General features: G+C 42.4%; 2 protein-coding genes across 3 annotated transcripts in view; both read left to right on the forward strand.

Annotated features, from left to right (window-relative positions):
- Positions 1-3,961: 3,961 nt before the first annotated feature.
- On the forward strand, positions 3,962-4,909 carry LOC110196171 (olfactory receptor 1f45). Its single transcript, XM_020969297.1, has one exon. It carries the CDS (start codon positions 3,962-3,964, stop codon positions 4,907-4,909), a length of 948 nt encoding a protein of 315 aa, XP_020824956.1.
- Positions 4,910-16,784: 11,875 nt separating this feature from the next.
- TPM4 (tropomyosin 4) overlaps positions 16,785-24,384 on the forward strand; it is a 41,133-nt gene continuing 33,533 nt past the window's right edge. Inside the window, exon 1 of one of the 2 annotated variants that reach the window (XM_078154050.1) lies at positions 16,785-17,001. In XM_078154050.1, the coding sequence (XP_078010176.1) occupies positions 16,888-17,001 (114 nt within the window). In that variant the 5' untranslated portion in view covers positions 16,785-16,887. The remainder of the gene's footprint in view (positions 17,002-24,384) is intronic. The other variant, XM_020969221.2, reaches the window with a different exon arrangement.

The raw sequence follows: 24,384 nt of genomic DNA on the forward strand, positions 1-24,384 counted from the left end.
CACCCTTCTTCATACAACATTTCCTGTTCTTCTCAAGCTGCTAGTGCCTTCCCTTCCAAAACTACCCTATATTCATTTAATAAATGACAGAGGGAACAGATTACCAGTGATTGATTGATTTTACTCACTCAGAGAGAGAGAGAGAGAGACAGAGAGAGAGACAGAGAGAGACAGAGACAGAGACAGAGAGAGACAGAGAGCTGATGTAATCACAGAAAGTAAGAGGCAGATACAAAAATGTTGAGGTTTTTTAATGAAGTGTCAAGATGGATTTATACTCTTTCTTCCTCTTATATGAGGTGTGAATAAGTCTTCACTCAAGCTTGATGCAATTAGGAGGCCAATTTTCCAATGGCCTCCTCTGGCTGAAGTTGAAGATTTATTGCACAGTTGGCTTTTTAAAACCTGGCTTTTCAAATCTGGAAATAATGTCAGGACATGAAGCCGCTTCAATAAGTGTGAATCCAGGCAACAGAGAAGAAACAATTAATGCAGGAAGAACCCAAGAGGACAGTTTTTATCTCTCTTCCCCTCCACACCATCAGCCAGCAAAGCTATTCACCCAATAGGAGACACCACATGCAATAAGGGAGCAGGCCAAAAGATAGATAGTCAGTAGTAGTTCTGGGACAGCTAGGTGATGCAGTGGACAGAGCTCCAGCCTTGGAGTCAGGAGGACCTGAGTTCAAATCTGACCTCTGACACTTACTAGCTGTGTGACCACGGGCAAGTCATTTAATCCCAATTGCCTAGCCAAAAGGCAAAAAAAAAAGGAAAGAAAGAAATAGCTCTAAGAAGAATAAATGGCAGCAGAAAAGAGAGCTAGGTATGGCATCAAGGGACAGTTAACCCTGGCAGTCAGAAGTTGAAGTATGAAGAGAAACAAACCCAGGAAACCCAGCTGAGCAAACTACCCAGCATAGATGCTGCTTCATTGATTTTATTCATTCAAAAACTTTAAAAAAAACTTTTTAAAAGAAAATTCATTTGAAAAGCTGGAATATGTAGAGTTGGGGGAAGCTCAATTGGAATGAGATAGCCAAAGGAAAGGAAGCAAAGCTGCCTGGTAGTGTTCTATTTTAACCATTCTTGTGTCCTAGGTGCTAGTCTCAGTTGTTTCTACACTACTGAAAAAAATGTAAGTGCCCTCTAAAAGTTGGCATCCTGGGAAAAAGCCCTGGTCACCTCCTCCTAGTTAACAACTTTGGAACCCATGCTTACTTCTATATCATAATGACCTATCAGTATAATACTTTAGCCAAGGCAAATTCCATTTTCCATTTTCAGTCTAAAGCCCTCTGGACCAGATTTGCTAGACTCTGAGCAAATATATATTATATTAGTTCCTATTAGGCACACTATGTCCATAGCCAAGAGCCCATCATGTCTAAATATGACATCATGTCATATGATATATATCATAACATATCATATCATATGATGTTATGTTATATTATATTATATTACATTATATTATATTATACTATATCATATTATATCATATTATATCTTATTGTATCATATCATATCATATCATATCATATCATATTATATCATATTATATCATATTATATCATATTATATTATATTATATTACGTTACATTACGTTTTATGTTATGTTATATTAATTTATTATATTATATCATATCATGTCATGTTATATCATATCATACATAATCTTGGTTTAGGAATCCAAATGCCATTAGTAGACACCATCTTAACCAGTAGTATATATCCCAATGTCACCTTTCTGTTTTTAGACCTCATTATAAATAGGCAGTACCCATAAAAACACCACCTGTGCCATTAAGGTCTTCAGTTTATTGCCCAGGATTTCATGATCCCTAGCAATGCTTCCAGGAGGCAGCTACATAGTTCAGCGGATAGAGCACTGGGCCTGGAATCAGGAGGACCTGTATTCAAATGCAGCTTCAGACACCTACTAGCTATGTGACCCTAGGCAAGTCACTTAACCCCTGTTTGCCTCCCTCAACTGTAAAATGGAGGCCACCCTATTATATTTGCAAAAAAAAAAAATGAAATAAAACCCTGTGGTCATGAAAAGTTGGACATGACTAACCAAATTAACAAGAACATAGTAAAGGTAGCTGCTACAAAACATTTCCCCCAGAAACATAGGGCACACTGTCCCACAAATATACATGGAGTCTCTAGGGAGCATAGACATTAAGTTGAAGTACAATGATATAAAGGCATAAAATTAGGGAATGGTCTTAGAAGTCTTTTTTGGCCTTGAATTCCCATTAAGTTCACTGTGGCTTGTGGCTTCAGTGAGGGATGAGTTGCTCCAATGCCGGCTCCTTAAAGGGTATGACATCTCTATGGAACAGGTCAATATTTTGTTGGATGAGGCTGCTCTGCTGGACCAAGTGTTCCTCTGAAGAGCCAGAGTTCTGCTTGGCTATGTTGCTCTACTGGTCTGGGATTGCTGTGACTTTTTTCCTCCACCTTTATGTATGAATGCCTAAAGGATGGGAAGACCTTGAAATATTCACAAAATCATTGTACGTGCACATCTATCTTAGAGTGCCCGGTCATTTCAAGTAAGCAAGCACAAAAGAGACAGAGGGAGTCACATTGAGTCGCGTGTTCATATCTAACTTTAGTTAGACAAAAGACAGGAAATTCCTTCTGCCTTGTAGCAGGGCAACTCAAAGTACCCCTACTCACTTACAAACACAAAGAAAAAACATTGACATAGGAGACAGCTGCCCCTTTTGCATACTCAGTTTTGGCTCTGCAACACCCGAGGCATCAGTTCTTCTGGATCTGCATCCAATTAAAAACCTTTTTATTAACACACAAATCAAGTTCTTCCATCACCCCTAGCCATAAACTGGATCCCAAAATTCCATGCATTGGACTGGAGCCAGACGTGCTTTGGAGGTCCATTCCCCCCAGGAAGGAGAAATCTGATTGTTGTTATTGTTCAGTCATGTCTAACTCTTCATGACTCTATGGACCGTAGCACACCAATACTGCCCATGGGGTTTTCTTGGCAAAGATACTAGAGTAGTTTGTTGTTTTCTTCTCCAGGGGATTAAAGCAAACTGAGGTTAAGTGACTTATCCAGGGTCACCCAGCTAGTATCTGAAGCTGGATTTGAATTCAGGCCTTCCAGACTCCAAGCCTAGTGCTCTATCCACTGAGCCACCTAGGTACTTCCCAAGCTAAGCATACTCCATACCTCTTACACTAAGGTAAAATATAAATCCTCTGTTTGACATTAAAAGACCTTCACAACTTGACATAAGACTATCTTTCCAGCATCATCATACATTATTCCCTTTACTACATTCTACAGTCCAGCCAAACTCACCTTCCCTTTTAGTAAGGCTCTCAATTTCCCCTCTGTGTCTTCACTGTCCTGGAATGCACTATCTCCTCACCTTTGCCCCATAGAATCACTTGCTTCTTTCAAGACCCTGCTCTGCATCTTCTACACAAAGCTTTTCTTCCAACTTCTAGAACCCTGCCTCCCGAACTACCTTATATTAAACTAAACACCTACATTTATTTTTATTCATCTATATAAACATATATGTGTATTATGAATAATTTGTCTCTGCTAAAACAATGTCAATTCCCTGAGAGCAAGGACTGTTTCATTTCTTGTTTCTGTGCCAGTGGCTGGCATATAATAGGTGCTTAATAAATCCTTTTGGAGGTAGCTAGGTGGTGCAGTGGATAGAGCACCAGCCCTGGAGTCAGGAAGACCTGAGTTCAAATCCAGTCTCAGACACTTGACACTTAGCAGTTATGTAACCCTGGGCAAGTCACTTAACCCCATTGCCTTGCCAAAAAAAAAAAAATGCTGATTGATTGATTGATTGAAACTTAATTAATTAAAACTAATACATCATCCATGAGAACATTGTTCAATTAAATGTTTTAAATTCTTTTTTCACCTCCTTCCTGCGTGTACTCCCCAGTAGACCTATGGAAGAAGGAAATCATTCTAGAATCTCTGAGTTCATCCTTCTGGGCCTTTCAGACCAGCCAGAGCAGGAGAGGATTCTGTTCCTGGTATTCCTGTTCATGTACCTGATCACAGGGCTAGGGAACCTGCTCATCATACTGGCCATCAGAACTGACTCTCATCTCCACACTCCCATGTACTTCTTCCTTAGCAACTTGTCCCTGGTTGACATCTGCTTCACATCCACCACTGTACCCAAAATGCTGGCAAATCATGTATCCGGGAATAAGATGATTCCATACTCTGGGTGCCTGACACAAGTGTTCTTCTTCATCTGGTTCGCAGGGATCGACAGTTTCCTCCTCACTGCCATGGCTTATGACCGCTATGTGGCTATCTGTGCCCCACTCCACTACAGCACAGTCATGACTCTGAGGGTCTGTGTCCTTCTGCTCATGGTATCCTGGTTCTCAGCCTTCATTAATGCTCTAACCCACGCCGCCTTGCTGACCCCACTCTCATTCTGTGGCCACAATGAAATCCCTCATTTCTTCTGTGACCTCAGTCCCTTGCTGAAGTTGGCTTGCTCAGACACCTTCATCAATGACCTGATGGTCTACACAGTGGGAGCACTGCCAATCATCACCCCATTCATTGGCATCCTGATCTCCTATACTCGCATTTTCATGGCCGTGCTGAGGGTCCCATCTGCGGGTGGAAAGTGGAAAGCTTTCTCTACCTGCGGTTCCCACCTTGCCGTGGTTTCTCTGTTCTACGGAACACTCATTGGAGTGTACTTCAGCCCCACATCCACCCGCACAGCCCAAGAGGACACAGTAGCAGCCATGATGTACACTGTGGTCACTCCTATGCTGAACCCTTTCATCTACAGCCTAAGGAACAAGGACATGAAAGGAGCCCTGAAGATTCTCCTCATCAGGAAACCAGGGCTTCCTCTACGACTATGAGGTATCTTCCTGGGTTTGGGCACTTGTGACTCAGACAACCCCAGTGCTGTGAAAGAAGGCTTTCAGTGAGTCTTTCATGTCAGATGAAGTCAATCTGTTCCCCTCTTAACCTGTGCAGGACACAGTATGGTATTATGAAAAACACACTGAACTAGTTACCAAGAGCCCTGGGTTCTGATTCTACCACTTTCTACCTATGTGACCCTGAGAAAATCAGTTAATCTAGCCTCAGTTTCGCAATTTATGAAATGAAGGGGCTAAACTAGATCATCTTGAACATCCCTTTCAGCTCTGCCAGTCTAGGATTTTGTGACCTAAATTTAAGACATGTCTCAATCACTCAGGCTCTCTGGGTCTCAGTTTCACAGAATCATGAAGGAACTTCAGAGATCCTCTAGTCTACGGGGGAGATCTTAACCTTTTTTGTGTCATGGACCCCCTTGGCAGTCTGGTAATGCGTAGAGGTTCCTTCTCAGAATAATATTTGTTTCATTCATAAATTTCAGTTAGAAATTATAGTAAAAATTAAAATGTGGGATTTTTTTTCTACCCAAGTTCACATACCCCAGGTTAAGAGCTTCAGATCTAGTCCACCTGAATAAGAATCCCCTGACAAATGGTTATACAACACCCCCTCCCAATTTGATTTCCCCATCTATAAAATCATGATTCAATTTAATATATATTTAGCATTAATAAATCATTTTTGAATGAATAAGCATTATGTGCAAAGCTCTTTGATAGGTTCCAAAAATACAAAGATGAAATCATATACAACCCTTTCCTTCAAGGAACTTATAGTCTAATAGGAGGAGTGAGATATGTATATAAATAACTATGGTATATATAATAGGCTCGGATGTGATAAAATACAATGACCCCTGATAGATTCAAGGAGAGAGGTATAACTCTAGCAAGGAGAATCGAGGAGGCATCTTGGAGGAAAAAGTATAGAAGCTGGGACTTGAAAGTAGAAAAGATTTCAAAGAATGGGAAATGAAGCAGAGAGACTATCCCAGGTAAGGGGTGGGGTGGGGATCAGTATGTGCAAATACGGAGATTTAGAAGCTGGCAGGACAAGGGCAGGGAGTGGCAAGAAGTCCAGTTTAGCTGGAACAGAGAATGAGTGGAAGGAGGCAATGTGAGTCAAGGCTGGAAAGGCAGATGGGAGCTAAAGTATGTATGCCCTTGGTGGCAGAGAACCCAGGAAGGTATTAACTGCATCATTATACCTTGATGGGCCCCAGGGAGACCAATGGGTTAAAACTGTCTTTTTTTAAGCTGATTGGGTGGCAGGGGCAGTTTCAGGACACCTGTGCTCACATCCAGGTCATTTATAAATCATGTGACCTCTGCCAAGATGCTTCCCCCTCAGTGAGCCTTTATTCCCTCATCTGTAAAATGGGGATGATATTTCTTGTACCGATTACCTCACAAGGCTATTTTAAAGTCCTTCATAAACTTTAAGGTCCTGCAGAAGTTGAGTTATTATAATTTGACTACATCAGTATTCCCAGTTAGGTGCCTCATATTTCTCTGTGCTGTGTTCTCCCATTACCTTACCCTTTTTCACTGGACAGCTGGGCCTTGTCCCCAGAGACTTGTGAGGAGAAATCTGACCATCTGAACCTTAAACTGTCTTTGTGAGCCTGTCTGGCCATCTCAGCCATTGCCCCATGACCCAGTGAAGTGACAGGAAATGGGGACACCATGTAGCCACAAAGCTGGGCTCTCATAATAAACTGGGGTTTCTCAGTTGGGGAGCCAGGCTCAGGGAGTTGGAAGTCAGTCAGAGATGGCGTCTTGAAAGTGAATGGTCTATGGTTGGCTCTGCCTTCAGTTCTAGCTCCCCTGCCCATGCCCTCCCGAAACACTCATTAGCTCAGTCAGCAATCAGATTCTACCTCAGAGAATGCACTGGACATTTGTCTTTCCCCAGGCCAGGCTTGACCATACAAGGCCAAGGAGTGAACCTGGACCACTTCCTGTGGGAGGGATACCATTCCCAGTGTATTTCTGCCCAGGCTGTTCACTGACTTGTGAGTCACAGCCCTGGAGACATCTAGGACAGTCTGGCAAAGCTAGGCTTCAGGGCCCTCTTCTCTCTGCTGATACCTCCACCCTCCCACTCACTTAGGCTTTATCCTACCCATAGCTCCCTGGACCCTGCCATGGCGCACCCCAGGAGGCTTCAGAGTATGAAATAGGAACAGAGCTTGACCACAAATTCACTGTGTAAACTTGGGTAAACAACTTCCCTACTCATTTATAGAATGGAAATGATAATCACTACCCTGCCAACCTCACAAGGCCATGGTAAATAGCAAATGAGATAAGGTATGTAAAAGACCCTTATGAGATGGCAAAGCACTGCACAATTCGGAAGTACTGTCACAATCAAAAGCCCTACCTTTCACCGCCTCCCCTCGGACTCCGCTGTAGCTCAAGACTCACCTGAGTTCTTTCTTTTGCAGTCCAAAGTTGTTCTCCTTGGCAGAGAAAACAGAGGCAAATAAGAATTGAGCAAAGTTGCCTTCTCTCCATTGTTAGTTACTATGGTCCTATCCCTACCCCAACCCCATCCACAATACTATTTCTTATTTGATCCCAATCAATTTGATCCCAACTTATTCCCCAATCCTACCGGGGGGGGGGGAGAAGGAAGGAACCTGAGAACATAGAAAATCAAAATTGGTGAGGACCGTAGTATCATACATTTAGAGCCAGAAGGAACTTTTGCGTCCATCAACTCTACCCCTACCTCTCACTTAAGGTAGAAATTGAGTGACTAGCCAAGAGTCACACTGTAAATGTCTGAGGCAGGATTTAATTCCAGGCCTTCCTTAGAATCTTGGATGTCCGAGGTGGGAGGAATGTCTAGTCCTATCTGCCAGCCCAACCTCATTTTATAAATGATGAAAGTCTCAGATGGGGTGGCAGATTGAGAGCAAACCTTGATTCCCAAGACCTCTTGCATTAGATCAAGTTTCCCTAAAGCACCAGCTGCTCAAACTCCGGAATGAAGCAGGGATCTTTAGAGTACAGGACCCTGCCAACTCTGTTTTCCCTCCAAGATAACTAAAACGTTTGCTTTTGAACTGTTCTAATTTGCATTGGGTGTTCTAGGCCCAGGCTCTACTTACCTTCAAGGCTTGTGATTCATTTTTGGGAGTAAGATGTTTGCATTTCTGATACTAATGAGATGAGTCAATACCTGGGTACAGGTTCATTCATTCATTTTAGCTTAAAAAAACTCCTCATCTACCTACCTAAGTAATTAAGACCAGCTCTTGAGTAGCCTCTACATAAGACTAACTCCTTCCACCCAGGAAGTGGGACACTGGGAAGCAGTTCACCCATTAACTGCTATGGGAGAGAGTCATAGAGGAAAATCTTGCCCCATTAATATCATTCTGCTGGAATGATGGACATCATAATAATAATTCACATTTATATGGAAGAGTATGATTCCAAGTCAGAAGGGACTTTCAGCTCACCTAATCAAACTCCCTCATTTTGGAAAGGGAAAAATTAAAGGCCAGAGAGAAGGGACTTGCCCAAGGTCACACAGTTAGTAGGATTCAAACTCAGGTCTCATCATTGGAGATAATAATAACTAATAATGAAAATAATAATTATCATTATTGATAATTATTGGTAATTCAATAATGATAGCATTATTGAAACTTTAATGTTTTTATTTTATTTCTATGATCTCATTTAATCCTAACAGCAACCCTGTGAAGTTGGTGCTATTGTTATCCCCATTTTACAGATTAGGAGACTGAGGCTCAGAGATGATAAGTGACTTCTCCAGGGTCACAGAGCTAGTCAATAGCAGAGATGAGATTCAAACCTAGGTCCTCCTGACTCAAAATCCAACACTCTCCACTGTGTCACCATATGGTGATTTAAGGAAAGTCACTTGGCTTCCCTAAGTGTCCAAAAAAAAGAAGGGGCTGGACTAGATGACCACTGGGGTTCCTTTCAGCTCTAAATCGATAATCCCATGATCCTAAGGTTTACAAAATACCTTTTTCACAACAATCCTGTGAGGAAAATAGAACATGGGGGATATTTCCACCCATAACCTCTCTCACCAGGGCAGCATGGAGAATTATTATAAATTCATACGATTTGGAACTGGAAGGGATTTATTCCAGTCCCTCCCATCACCACCACCACATTGCCACTTTGCAAATGATGAAACTGAAGGCCAAAAAGGAGAAAATATTTGTCCATGATCCCACAGGTAGTGGTCTGGGATTTGAATCCAGGTGCCCTGGTAGAAAATGTCGTACTCTATCCCTCGCCTACTCTGCTGTCTGATACCATCTCGTTCTTCCCCCTCAAAATAAATGTCCCAAGAAGGATTATATCTTCACAGGTGGCACAACAAGGTCCTGTGCCTACTCTCCCAGTGACTTCCGTTTGCCCCTCCCCTCAAATCTCATCGCCACAGAAGAAATATACAAAATTTCTAGAGTTGGAAGGGACCCCCAGTGGCCAAAACATGCCTGAAAGGTATTCCCACTATAACATACCTGACAAGCTGTCATCCAGAGACATTTGTCATTTAGACACACTAGATAGCCATCCATTTGGTCTCCAAAAAGTGCCTTAATCTTTTTTTATGCCTTGTGGGCAGCTGGAGATGGAATTCTGGAGCTCCAGGGAAAGCTCAGGATTAAAAGTGTAAATCTGATAGAGCTGAAGCTGTGATAGTGAATGAGATTGCCAAGGGAGAAATAATTATAGCTAACATATAACACTTCAAGGTTTGCAAAGCACTTGACAAATATTATTTCATTTTATCCTCACAATGATCTTCAGAGGAAACTACTAGATTATCATCCCCATTTTATAGATAAGGTAAGTGAGACAGATAGCGATTCAGTGACATGCCCAGGGTCATGTAGCTGGGAAATCACTGAGGCAGGATTGGAACTCAGCTCTTCCTGACTTTTAGGTCCAACGCTCCATCCACTGCACCACCTAGCTGCTAGACACTAGCCTAGGCACTGGGGATACAACTACAAAGAATGAAGTAATCCTTATTATCAAGAAGTTTACAATCTCTTGGTAGAAGCAGCATGCACCTATACAAATATATACAGGGTAAATGCAGGGTGTGCCAAAAGTCTCAGTGCACTTGTACATCTAGATTAAATGCAAAGCAAACACAAATTACTTAAATTGTGTAAAAGAGGTCTTGTAAGAAAAAGAAGCCGGCCCAGACTTTGGAGCAACACTCACACTACGGATTCAAGGGAACCAGAGAAGGAGACTGAGGAGTTATTAAAGAGGTGAGGACACCCAGAAAGTGTCTCTGTTAGTGTCTTTGAAACCAAGGGAACAGAAAGTATGCAAAAGAAGAGACTGCTGGAATGAATGAATGAATGAATGAACAATAATTTATTGTCTGTAAAATGCACCAGTTTGGTATTCATTCATACCATCTCTGTTCTGCTCCCCTAGAGGGGGAATTCTACTAGCTCTACATTATCTCAACACCCATCAACACCACTGAGTGTACTTAATTCCCGTCCTCTAAATGAACTGAGGTGAGGGGGAAAAGACAGCATGAGAAAGGTTAATCACACTAGGATCTTTTTAGTCCTATATTTTTTGGTTTGGGTTTGGGTTTTTTTGGGTTTTTGTTATGCTGGAGAAAAAAGATCAAAGAAACATTCTTCCAAAGAAAGACTAAATCCTGTACAGTATGACATAATGGAGAGCTCACTGGACTTGGATTCAGGAAGATCTAAGTTCAAATCCTACTTCACACACTTACTAGGAATCATCAAGGGAAATAAGCCCAGGGAGTCAGGACCCACTATCCCCACCCCATCAGCACCAGCCTCCGTCCAGCTGCCACCAATGAGCAGATGAACCCAAAGAGACCTCTCGCCCCAGATCACTGGCCCTTCTTCCAGGCCAACCCCTGTAGAAGGGAATCTACCTTGTGAACTTACAACATGGCAACAGCTTCTGCCATCCCTGACTCCTCAGCAGCCATAGCTACTGAAACCCCAGAAAAGAAAGCTCTCAACATCTAAGTCCTTAGCCCTTTCAGATGAAGCACCATCAGAGATGAATCTGGTTTTATCTGCAGAAATAACTGAAGAAGATGCATAACTAAAGCAGATTGCCGTCTGCTTTGCTGCCACACCCTAAGGACCATGGGACCTTTCCATATGACTTGAACCTGAACTCTTTATGTGTTGTCTTCTCCTATTAGAATTGGAGCTTCTCAAAAGCAGGGACTGTCTTGCTTTGCTATTTGCATCTCAGCATTTAGCACAATGCTTTGCACATAGTAAGTGCTTAATAAATCACTTTTCATTCTCCTAAAAAATCTTTCCATATGAAACTGTTGTCATTTTCAAAGTCAGTTCAATTCAACAGACATACTTTGTGCTAGATACTGAGGGATGTTATAATAATAATTGTAAAAATAATAAAATTATCACTTAAAATCTGCAAAGCACAAAATAAAACCATGTCTGCGCTGAAGAAGTACATTCTACTGGGATGCACAATCTATAAACAAATCAGTGGATACACAATGATTTGTGGAAGAAGAGAGCCCTAAAAAACAGGAGGATCAGGAAATTTCCCAAAGGAAGCTGTGACACATGAACTGAGCCAGAAAGAAAACCAGAGATTCTCAGAGGTGGAGGTCAGGAGGAGTAAATTTCAGGCACAGGAGACAGCCTGGGCAGAGACGTAGAGACGAAACATAAAATGCTGAATTCAGGGAATTGTTGATATGATAGTCTGGCTGCAACACACACTACATGAAAGGAAGATATATAAAGGAAGCCTGGGACAGTAGACTGGAGCCAGACTGTGAAGGGCTTTAAATGCCAAATAGAGGCATTTGTATTTTATCTATGAATCAATAAGAAGGTCCTGATGATTTTTTTTAGGAGGGATATGGAGAGACTTGCATTTTAAGATTATATTTATACTCATGTGGAAGATGGGTTGGAGAGGGCATTGGGAAGCAATTAATGGTCTAGGCAAAAGGTAAGAGAGCCTGAACTAGAGTAGTGGCCATGTGAGGGGAGGGATAGGAATGGGTTTAAGAGGTGTTGTACAGGCAGAAGGAGCAATATTTGGTAAATGATTAGAGATGAGAGGGTTAAGATTAGGGAGAAAGAAGAGTTGAGGATGACTCCAAGGCTGGGAACTCCAAGGCTCGTGCAAAGAGCACATAGCAATAGATTTTGAGTGAGAAGGGACCTTCAAGGTCAGTGAGTCCATCGAGGTCTAGGGAGGTAAAATTACACTCAGGTTTACCCCATTAGTATATAGTAGAGGCAAGATTCAAATTCAGAACCTATGCCTTAACGTTTATGCCATGCTTTCTCCCTCTGATCATGCTCTGAGCAAAACACAGAAGCCTGAAATAGGGGTGGATTTCAGAGGAAAGATAAAGAGTTTGCATTTGAACATGTTAAGCCTTGGATAACTATAAAACAAACAGTTGGGGATGTCTAACAGGCAGTTAGTTACAGCTGAGGCACACTCAGACGACACATGAGGGTCACATATGTAGATCTAGAAGGCATTTTCACAGAGATGATGACTGAACTCACAGAATCTGATGAGGTCATCAAGAGAAAGAGTTTAGAGAGAAGAAAAGAAGGCTCAGAACAAAGCCTTGGGGGATACTCATGATTAGGAGGATAATGATTGCAAAGGAGACTGAGGAAGAACAATTGGAGAGCTACTAGGAGAGAGCAATGGCATAAAAATCAAGGAGAAGAAAAAAATCCAAGAAGCAATGACAGTCAACAGCATCAAACACTGCCATAGTTAAGAGAAATAAGGACTGAAAGAAAAGGTCATTGCATTTAGCAACTAAGAAATTGTCAGCAACCTTAAAGAGATAAGTCCAATTGAGTTGTCAGAGAAGTCAGAAGGTAGGAGACTGAAAAGTGAGTAATAGAGGAAGTAGGTACAATAATAGAGGAAGTGGGTCCAATGAGTGAGATTGGTTTTTCTAATAGTTTAGCTGGAAAAAGACAAATGAGACATCTGACAATATTACCTGAAGGGATGACAAGGATTTTTTTTTCAAGGATAGAGAAGACCCCGTTATGTTTGTAGGCAGCAGGGAATGGATCAATGGGTAGAGAAAGATTAAAGATTAGATAGAAAGGTGGCATTATTAAAGCTTCCAAAGAAGAAAGAAAGGAATGGGATCAAGGACCCAATTTGAGAGTCTGCCCTTGGCCAGAAGGTCTACCTTCTTGCCAAAGGCCAGAGTAAAGGAGGAGAATGAAGGATGTTGTTGAGGGGTTCTGACATGTAGAATCAGGGAGAAGAAGAAACTCACAGGTAACAGTTTCTATTTTCTCAATGTAATGGGGGTGAAATCCTCCATTGAGGGTTATATAGAAGTCCTGATGAGAGAAGAGAAAGTTTGGAATAGGTGCTAGGGAAGTGCAAAAGAGAGTTAATTAGAGACAAATAAAAGAATTGCTAGGTCACAGAGAGAGCCCAGTTGAGATGAGAAAACAATAGTATGTAATGGACCCAATCAAGATAGCATTCAGCAACATGCCTGTAGAAGTAAATAATGTGTGCTGTTAGGGAAATTCAGGATCAGGGCTCAACATGGCATCATATGGCATGGCATGACATGACAATGAGAGATGAAGGGAGCAGAGGATTCTCCAGTAGAGGACAGTGTACAGTTGAACAGGCTAATTGTAGGGTTAGGATTAGGAAGGGAGAAAGAAGAGTCCAGAACAGGGGTAATATTGGAGTCAGAAAGGAATGATTGAAGGTTGAGGTAAGGATGAAGGATAGGTTTAGGAGGATCAAGGGATAGGGAGAGATGAAAGGATGGGAGGTTGTGGTCAAGAAAAGAATTTCAGAGTTCTGAATCAGGGAGGAAGAACACTTAAAGGAAATAGTCATGACCATCCTTGCTCGTGACTGGGATGGAGTTAGAGCCAGTCAATAAACATTTATTAAGCACCTACTATGTGCCAGTCACAGCGCTAAGTGCTTCGGATAGAGAAAGAAAAGGCATAAGACAGTCCCTGCCTCCAAGGAGCTCAGGGTTCACAATCTAATGGGCGAAGACAACACAATAAACCTAAAAGGGAGTGAGTGGGTGGGAAGGGAAGCCAAGTGGGGTCATAAAGAAGTCTTGCAGCCAGAGTGGGAAATAATGAGGTGAATTTCCTGGGCCCCCTTCTTAAATGGTAGAGGATCAGAGAGAAGCTCTCTGATGTCCACCCCACACCCTCTCCAAGGGGCAAAGGGTAATGGGGAATCGATGTCATCTTGTACCATGATCAGTTACAGGAGATCATGAATTTCAGGAGAGCAGTCAGGTGGGAAATGATGAGGTGGATGCACTGGACGTCTGGAGAGGTGAAGCTCTCTCACTTTCACCTTCTACCCTCTCCAATGAGAGAGATGGAATGAAAGTACAGGTCATGGGAGTTGAAGAAGTTGAGAAACTTGGAGGCTATATTTGAAAGGACATCAACTTGTATATTAAAGTCCCAGAGTACGGTGGCAAGTATTGTGACCAAGAGAAAGACGTTGAGCCAAGTGATAAATCCTTTGAGAACCACCTAAGAGTTAGTCAAATACTATAACCAAACAAAATGTCATGTCCTCCTTGTAAGGAAGGTAGTCATGAACAAGTGTTTCCCCAACTTCACACGGATAATCGAACCTCAGAGCAAGTAACTTGGCCTTGCCTGAGGCCACCCAATAACTCAGTGGCAGAGCTGAAAATGGAAGGGTCTTAGTTGATTTTGCATCTTCCTTGTGTTCTGGTCTAACCCAGGGATCATTCACTGCTGCTGCAGGAAGGTAAGCATTCCAGACATCCTCATTTGCTTGTCTGTTTGTTTGTTTGTTTAACCACTATGGTTGAAAAAGAGAAAAGCAGTTTTCCAAGAAGATATTTTCAGAGAGGTTGGAAGTCTGGACCTGTCCCAAAGGACCTCCCACCAACAGAAATATGAACTAGTGTGCAAAACTAGCATGACATTGCCTAGACATTGTATCATCCAGGAAAGGATGGAATAAGAGGGATTTTAAGCCAAAAGAGTAGAGTTGGGATCTGGGGGGAGCAGGGGAAGACTGATATAGGTGTCAAGCAGAAGGACAGGGACCAGGGCATTAGGAAAGATTCAGAAGTTTTCAGATAACTCAAGAAGGTAAACAAGCAGAGAAGGCAGGGGAAGGCAAGATATGTGAAGTGGCATTGATTCCAGGCTGACAGAAACTTGGAGTATACTGAAGAATCCAAGGCTGTATTCCCAATTTGGATTTAGAGCTGAAAGGGATCTAAAAGACCATCTTGTCCAATTCCCTCATTTTTCACATAAAGCTGCTGAGACCCCGAAAGATAGTGTCAGGAGTACAAAAATTAGAAGAATCCCTACCCACAAGGAGCTTACATTCTAATAGAGGAGAGACGTACATATAAAAATATATGTAGCATAAATACAAAGTGAATAAATAGGAATACATGCCAAATAGTTCAACACAGTAGTTTGGGAGAGAGAACATTAGCAGTTAGGGATATCAGCGAAGACTTCCCATAGGAAATGGTGCATGAGTTCCATCAGTCTGCTGTTGGAGACACCATCCGACTCCTCTCTCATTCTGAATCACCAGCTACCAGTATTTTAAGTTTTCTGTTCAATCTTGGGAAAGTCTGCTTACTTCTTTCTTCCTTCTTATTTAACTTAATTGTATCATTTGGAGACATCTTAATGCAATTGAGCTTTTTGTGGCTGCTGGTTTTTGGTGGCAATGCAATCACCACCAGGGCCACCATTCTAACACCAAACCCAAACCCTTTCATCCATCATAGCAATCTGAGAGGCTTCCTGGAAGGGGCGGAAACTTGTAAGGAGGAAGACATGGAGGGGAATGTGGACACCCCAACCAGGGGCCTAAAACCCATTTCAAGCTCTTGACAACTCACTACACCCATTCTCAAAGGGCAAAATCTAGAGGCACAGGTGAGTAGGAATCACTAGCAAGTAGATTTGGGATTAATATGAAGAACTTCCTAACAGTCTGAGGTATCCCAAAGTGAAATGGGTTGTCTTGAGGGATAATGAACTCCCCGTCACTGGAGGTATTCAAACAGAGACTAGATAATCATTTGTTGGGTTATTGTAGAAGGCATTCATTTATTGGACAGAGAAAGACCTGGACTAGGTGATCTCTGACGTCCTTTCAGATTCTAGGCTTCTAGTACCCTCTGGACCATCTAGAACCCAGGAGTTCTTAACCTTTTGGTGTCATGGACCCCTCTTTCAGTCTGGTAAATCATAAGGATCTTTTCTAAAAATCATGTTTGTTGCCTGCATTTATAGTGGGAAAAAATGCTAAATTTCATTTATAGGTTAGTGAAAATAAAGCTATACTTTTTTTTCCCATCCAAGCTCATGAACCCTCTGTGGATCTCAGGTTATGAACCTCTAGTTAAAAAAAAATTTCCCTTCTACCGTCTAGACAGTAGGAGAGTCTTGGACTTGTCTCTTGCCTGGGACCAGGCCAGCCTCCCTTCTCTGGTTCCTTGGGATAGATGGGTAACTAATGAGCTTTGTTCCCATCTCTGTGTTCATGTGTCAACACTCCTGAGTCTGTCAGATGGTTAAAAATGGAAACAAGATGTTTGGCTTTTTTTTTTCCTTTAAGAAAACCTAACTACCCAAATAAGGAGAGGGAAACCAGCTGAAGCTTCAGCCTGAGAACTGGGGCCAATTTGTTCCTTAGAAAGGCTAAGAGGAAAGTAGCTACTCCGCCCTGGGGACTTGGGCAGCCTCCAGACTTCCCAGAAAGGGGCCTGGGAGTTTAAAAACCCCCCTCCTGCTGCTGCCAGTCTGCACTTGGTCTCCTGGAACACACCAGCAGCCAGTCGGTTGGGCTTCTCCTCTCCATCGCTACTTCTCACCCAGAGGCAGCCAAGCCATCCTACCACCATGGAAGCCATTAAGAAGAAGATGCAGATGCTGAAGCTGGACAAGGAGAATGCCATTGACCGGGCTGAGCAGGCTGAAGCTGACAAGAAGGCAGCCGAGGACAAGTGCAAGCAGGTGAGCCATGTGGCCAGGTAGCCCAGGGAGCACAGTAGGCAGACCCAAGAGGGCAGAGCTGACATTGTGTCCTTGCTGTTGGCTTGCTGTATAATTTGGCATAAGTCACCTGTCCTTGGGCCTCACTTTCTTCATCAATAAGGCAACAGGGTCCAGGGCTTGTTCACATTGTTTGTGTCCTGGACCCCTTGGGTAGTTGGTTTGGCGAAGCCTGTGGACCCTTTCTCAGAATCATATTCATAAATGCATAAAATCAAGTACGAAGGATTACAATGAAATCTAATTTTATCAAAATAGTTATCAAAATTAAAAACAAAAAATAAGGTCATGGCCACTGGGATTAAGAACCACTAGATAATTCTTAAATATCTTACATTCTATTCTATTATTGTCATCTATTCTCTTGTCTTGGTGGGGAACCCACAACCATCCCTCCTTCCCTTCCTCCACTCCTCCAAATAAGGGCTCTGTCCTTGGGCCTCTCTGCTGCTGTCAAGGGAAATAAGCTCAAGTTCAGCCAACTGCTGTAGCAAAGGAAGGCTCATCTGCTTGTTACAATGTGTCTGGTAGATGGCATCTATGAATATTTGCAGAATTGAGTCTAAGTCCAAGTGTTGTAAACTGTGACTTTGGAGTCAACTACAATGGCTTTGTATCTGGGAGCTAGATGTGTCTTTGCATCTATCTACCTGTTAATTTTCATACAGAGGTGTATGTGTGCATGTTTATCTGTTATTTTTTTAATCAGTGTGCATGCATATCTGTGGTTTTGTATACAGAATATATGTTTCGTTGTATATACCAATGGCTTCATCCATGGAAAGGTTGGGGAGAAGGGGTACTAGGGGAATGTTTGTGGGACACTCATTTCATCCTGTTTTCTCACTTCTCTATGCAACAATATTGTCACTTTGTATATAGGATGTGTGTGTGAGTATGTAAGTACCTGTAACTTTTGTAAGATGGTGTATGGGTGTATACTTGGGAATTTTAATGTTGTGTGAATATGTGTGAATATGTGTAGCCAAATTTGTGTGTGTGTGTGTGTGTGTGTGTTCACACCTGAGTATTCATGTGTGATTGGGTATCCAGGAGCGTGTGTATGAGAGTATTTACCTGTGATAGTATATATGTGCCTGTGTGTGAACTATGTAATTATGGCATTGTATATAAAGGTGTACATCTCTTCAACTGTATATGTGTGCATACCTGTTACCTTGTGTATTAGGAATGTGTTCATGTGTTTATGCTTGTGTTGAACAGGTAGTGGGAATTGGCTTAATATATACATGAGACTTTAACCTAGAAGTGTACATATGGGTATATATGAGACTGTGTTGATAGCTGTGACTTTGTGTATAAGGTTGTGTGTGTGTGTGTGTGTGTGTATGACCTCATCCTGCCTTCTCATATTTCTATGTAATAGGACTGTGACTTTTAGAATAGACTGTGTAGACATGATTGTGAGCATGTGAGTATGTACATATGTACCTGTGACTTTGTACATGTGGTGGGGGTGGAATGAGTGTATACTTGTTACTGTACGTGGCTGTATGTGTGACTATTGATGTATATGTGTGTATACATGTGGTTTTGTGTATAGGGGTACATATATGTGCAATTGTGTGTGTGTATCTGTAATCTTGTATATTAGGAATGTGTTTTGTATGTATGTGTGTATGTATGTATACCCGTGACTGTATGGGAAGGAGGGATTGACTGTACATATAACTATATAGGAGTGTGTGTGGATACATACATCTGTGTATGGATATGTTTATGAGGCTGTGACTTTGTGTGTACTGGTAACTGTGTATAGTGCTATATGTATAGTCCTATGTATGTTTATACTGTGTACAGAATATGTGTATATGTGTGCTGTGTGTGTGCCTGTGACTTTGTGTATGTGTGTCTGTAAGTACCCTAGACTTTTGTAAGGAAGAAAGTTGTACACAAGTGTATATCAATGAATGTGTATGCGTATATGTTTGAGATTTGATTGTATACCTGTGACCTTGTGTAAAGGTGTTTGTGTGTGTGTGTGTGTGTGTGTGTGTGTGTGTGTGGGTGGGTGGGTGGGTGTGTGCGTGCTCTAATCGCCTCTCACCTGGACTGTTCAACAGCTTTCTAATTAGTCTTCCTGCCTCAATTCCCTCCACACTCTAATCCATCCTCCATTCAGTTGCCAAAATGATTTTCCCAGAGTGCAGGTCTGACCATCATACACACTACTCAGTGAATGCTAGTGGTTCCCTATTACCTCTGAGATCAAATATAAAATATATTTGACATTTAATGTTCATCACAAGCCAGCCCCTTTTGTAGCTTTCCCATCTTTTTTCATATTTCTCCCACTCCTACATTCTATAGTGCAGTCATACTGACCTGCTTTCAGTTCCTCACACACAACACTCCATCTCCCACCTTGGTGCCATGGGGCCCCCGTGCCTAATATGCTTTCGCAGCTCAGCTCTGCGTTTTACCTTCTGTTGTATTCATCAAGTCAGCTCAAATCCCACCTAGTGCAGGAGACCTTTCACATACACACACACACACACACACACACACACACACACACACACACACGCGCGCGGCTAGTGCCTTCCCTCAGAGATTACCTTCCATCTGCATTTGCATAAAAAATAATAAATCTTGCATGTGCCTAGTTGCATATATGTTATCTCCCTCATTAGAATGTGAGCTCCTTGAGAACAAAGGATCTTTTCCCCTTGCTTTGTAACTTTAGAGCTTAACACAGGTTCTGAGATATGGTAAGTGCTTAATAAATTCTTTCTGACTACGTGAGTGACAGTACTTGTGTACGTTCATTTGTACCTGTGACTTTGAGTAGTTGGAGTACACGAATTTGTTTATGTATGTGTGTACAGATGCATACATATATACATGTGTATATATACATGCACATATACACATACCTGTGACTTTGTATAGATGAATGTGGAGGGTGTGTGTAGGAGAATATAAGCACCCACAAAGGTAGGAAGGCACAGAATGTCAGAGCCAAGAGGGCCCTTAGAACACAGAATGTCAGAGCTAGAAGGGGCTTTCAATACAATTGAATCCAACAAATATCCATGAAGCACCTACTGTGTGAAAGGGCTTCCATTAAGGTCCTCATCATGGTTTGGAAGTCATTCGAGATTCACCAAGGCTGTGCTGGCAAAGTACAAACTCTGGCAGGTCCTATCATGCTGGGCAAGCTTCTAGTCAAATTGAATTGAATTGAACTGAACTGAGTGGGGTTGAGCAGCACAGGTAAGTCTGGAGAGACTCATCTTTGTTGACTGCAGAGTGACAAACTTTTTAGTTGCAGCAACTCACCAACACCAGCCTCTAAGTCACAGAGAGGCTGCAGTTCTCATTGGTAGAAGGAATACTCACTGGCCAAAAAAAAAAAAAGCATTGAGGTCAATATGCTCTCAGCAGGAAGAATACAAAAGATGATCTAGCCCCTTGGCTTCAAGTAGTTGACAGTAATAATAAAAATAACTTTTATTTAGAGCTCTCAGGCTTAAGAGAGGCCACCTAGTGCCGTGACTAGAGAACTGGCCTAGAAGCTGGGAGCACTTGGGTTCAAATGTTACCTCTGATACATCCTGGCTGTGACCTGGGGTAAGTTACTTAACTTCTCAATCTCCTGAGCTGCACAGAAAGTGTCGACACGTGTTAGCAGTGAGGTTTCCTCACCCAAGAATTTCCCAGTACCAATGAAATCACGGATCCAGTGTCTGCTCTTCTTTGAAAGTTCACAAAGCACTTTCCCTATATCACATATACATCTTTAGGTGGCACAATGGATAAAGAATAGCACTTTACCTGTATCACTTCTGGGCCTCTAGGTGGCGCAATAGATAGAGAATTAGACTTGGAATCAGAATAGCCCGAGTTTGAATTCTGTCTCAGACACGTATGAGGTATGTGATCCAAGTCACTTAACCACTGTCTACCTCAGTTTCCTCATTTATAAAATCAAAATAATAATAACACCTATAGAAATTCTAGCTATTATATTATGTTATCTCATGACATGACATGTTATATTATGTCCTATTGTGTCATTTATGTTCAATTATGTCACATTAAGTTATGTCATGTTGTGGTATGATGCGATGTGATGCGATGCACTATGGTGTGACCTGAAATGGTATGATATTATATGATATGGCAGGGCACAGCATGACATGTGACATAATGATACAACATGACATCATATTGTTATTAAACCATCTCATTGATTTTCACAATAATTCTGAGGTAGGTACTGTTGTTTTCCATTTTACAGATGATGACACAGGCTGGGAGAGGTTAAGTGACTTGCCCTGGTAGTATCTGAGGTCAGACTGGAGTCTTCCTGACTTTCACCAGGTCTAGCTCTCATGCCATCCACTACACCAGCTACCTAGTCGCCTAATAGGAAGGATACTGAATGTCCAAAATCAGTACTAAGAACCCAGAGCAGAGTATGACAAGAGCCCAGGACAGGTGCAGACAACCTGCTTTAAGAAATGTGAGAAGGCCAAGAGCCCTTTTGGCTAGGGACTTGGAGGAGGTGGTGCGGGGGAGGCTTTGGTCAATAGCACCTGAGTTTGGTCTTGAAGGGAAGGGCTTAGTGTGTTGCATTCCAGGCCAGGGTGACAGCCTGCAGGAATGCACTGGGGTGTGAGAAGGCAGAATGAAATCAGGCCAACAGCTCACTGTCTAGTTTGTCAGGAACAGAGAATGCAAGAAGGCAAGGAGAGAAAGATAAGCCTGGAAAGGTAGGCTGGGGCCAGATGGAGAAGGGCCCTCAGTGCCAAGCCGAGGAATCTGTATGGTATCCTCTAGTTAATGAGCAGGATTTTTGTTTTTGCTTTTGCAAAATCTGCTCAAACTTGTGCTTTAAGTATCTGATTTTGGCATAGGTGAAAAGATAGAAGTGGAAAGGAGGGGGAGAGAGAGAGAACACAGAGAGGGAGAGAGCAGTTAGGAGGCAATTTACACTAACACAGTCCAGAGAAGAGAGGGCCTGAAATAGCCTGGTGGCCCTATGAGTAGAAAGAGTGGACAGATGCAAGAAATATAGTAGAGCTTGCATTGACAGGATTTGGTCATTGGTATTAGGGGCAGAGGAGGACTCAGAGAGAAATCTGTGCTTTAAACTTGGGGTCACAGGTTCAGCATAAATCAGGAAGCTGGGAGGAGAACAGGCCAAACATAAGTTTAGTTTTGAATATGCTGAGTTTGAACCTCCAGTGGAACATCTAAGTCGTTGCTTGTCCTTTGTTCTTGAAAAGGACCGTGACATCAGGGAGGTGATGCCAGGACATGCAAGTGAACTGTAGTGAAGTAAAGGAGCACTGCACCAAGTCACCAGCCTCACCTTCTCCTCCAGAACCATCTGGGTCCAGTAGTGAGATATAGATCAGGACTAGTGGAGAAGGCCCTGGATGTAATGGGGACTTTGGCCTTTAAGTTAAGTTAAGGTCTTTAACAGGTCTCAGTTTGACTGAGGCAAAGCCCATTCAGTGATTAAGGCTAGGTAAGAAATGAGGCAGAGAATGGCCTCTTTACCTGGTCCAAAAAAAAAAATCTGGCAAGGGAAGACCCTCTGGATTTCTGGCCAAAACAGAAACAGTTGCTATTTACATTCACTCTGGGCCAATCAGGGCCCAAACAATGACCACTAAGTGGGCCTTGGGCTGGGGCCTATTGTTGGATAATCAATGAGAGTCAGTGTGATTTGGGTTTAAGGCATGGTCCTTAAACAAAAAGTTTCAGAGATCAAAATTTACATTCCTTTGGACAGAGCGCCCACAGGTAAGGGTATGATACCCTATGTGGACAAAGAAAACAAAAGAGAAATAAAGAAAGGAACTATGTAACCCAACTGGCCACTTTCAGTTGGGTCCCCAGCAGGGCAGCTCCTCTTTCTACTCATAAATTGTTGTTAAGCCTTCATTCTCAAAAGGACTATGATGTCAGGGAGGTGATGCCGTGACATGCAAGTAAACTGGATTTAGGTGAGGGAGGGCTGTGCAAAGTCACCAGCCTCACTTTCTCCTCTAGAGCCATCTGGTTCAGTGGCAAGATAGAGATCAGGATGACTGGAGATGGGCCGGGGAGTGGGAGGCCTTGGCCTTTTGAAGCTAAGGTCTTTAACAGGTCTCAGTTTGACTGAGGCAGCAAACAACTAAAAAAAAAAAAAGTAGGCCTGGAGTTTGGGAAATGACAGGGGCAAGTAAGTAGCACAGTAGATACAGTGTTAGAGCTGGAGCTAGGATAGACCTGAGTTCAAATCCCTACCTCAGATACTTGCCACGGGGCCCTGGGCAAATTACTTAGCCTGCCTTAGTTTCCTCCCCTGTAAAATGAGGATAATAATAGCACTTACCTCCCATGGTTATTTTAAGGATTAAATGAGATATTTTCAAAGAGGTGGAAAAAAATCTCAAGGCACTATATAAATGCTAGCTATTATTCTTCTAGGGCTAGAGATATATATTTGGGAATCATTTGCATAGATATGACAATTACAGCCATTGGAATAAATTAGAAGAGGAGAGAGGGGAGGAGAGAAGAAGAGAAGTAGGCCAGTGGCAGGGTCTTGGAAAAAACACTTTGGAGGTAAAGATGACCCATGGGGGTCAAAAGGTCACTAGCTGTTGGGGGGATCAGGAGAAGGTGGTGTTTGAGCTTGAACTTTGAAGGAAACTAGGGATTTTAAGAGTAGATTTGAGGAGGGGTTGTATTACATAAAGGGCATGGAGGCCAAACAGTGTAAAGAAGACCTGAAGTATGAATGAAGGGGATGATGTATAATACGACTGGAAAGGTAGAAGGAAGCATGTCTCTGAAGCTAAGGGAGAAGAGAGTATCCCGAGGAAGAGAGTGGGCAAGGGGCAGCTAGGTGGCGCAGTGGATGGAGCTCCGGCCTTGGAATCAGGAGACCCTGAGTTCAAATCTAGCCTCAGACACCAGCTGTGTGACCCTGGGCAAGTCACTTAACCCCGATTGTCTCACCAAAAAGGAAAAAAAGAGAGAGAGAACAACTGGGTCATAGGAAGGTCTTCAAAGAACACAGAGAGCACTGACTGTGTGGTGCAAGATGAGACCTTTGAGAACATCTTACCCCACCTCCTCATTTTCTAGAATGGGATCCTGGTGTAATCCAAAAGGAATCCATGTCAAAGGGAAATTTTATAACATGGTGTCATGGCAAGGGCATTGGATTTGGATTGGACTGAATTTAACCCAGCAAACCTGGGATGAATTCCAGGAGTCACACTAGCATTGTGATCTGGGGTCCATCAATTGCCCTCTGAACTTCAATTACATGATCTATAAAATGTGAAGGCTGAACAAGATATGGAAAATGAAAATGTT

The sequence above is a fragment of the Phascolarctos cinereus genome, unplaced genomic scaffold (assembly GCF_003287225.1).
Source record: "Phascolarctos cinereus isolate Bilbo 61053 unplaced genomic scaffold, phaCin_HiC Scaffold_4;HRSCAF=312, whole genome shotgun sequence".
NCBI lineage: Eukaryota > Metazoa > Chordata > Mammalia > Diprotodontia > Phascolarctidae > Phascolarctos > Phascolarctos cinereus.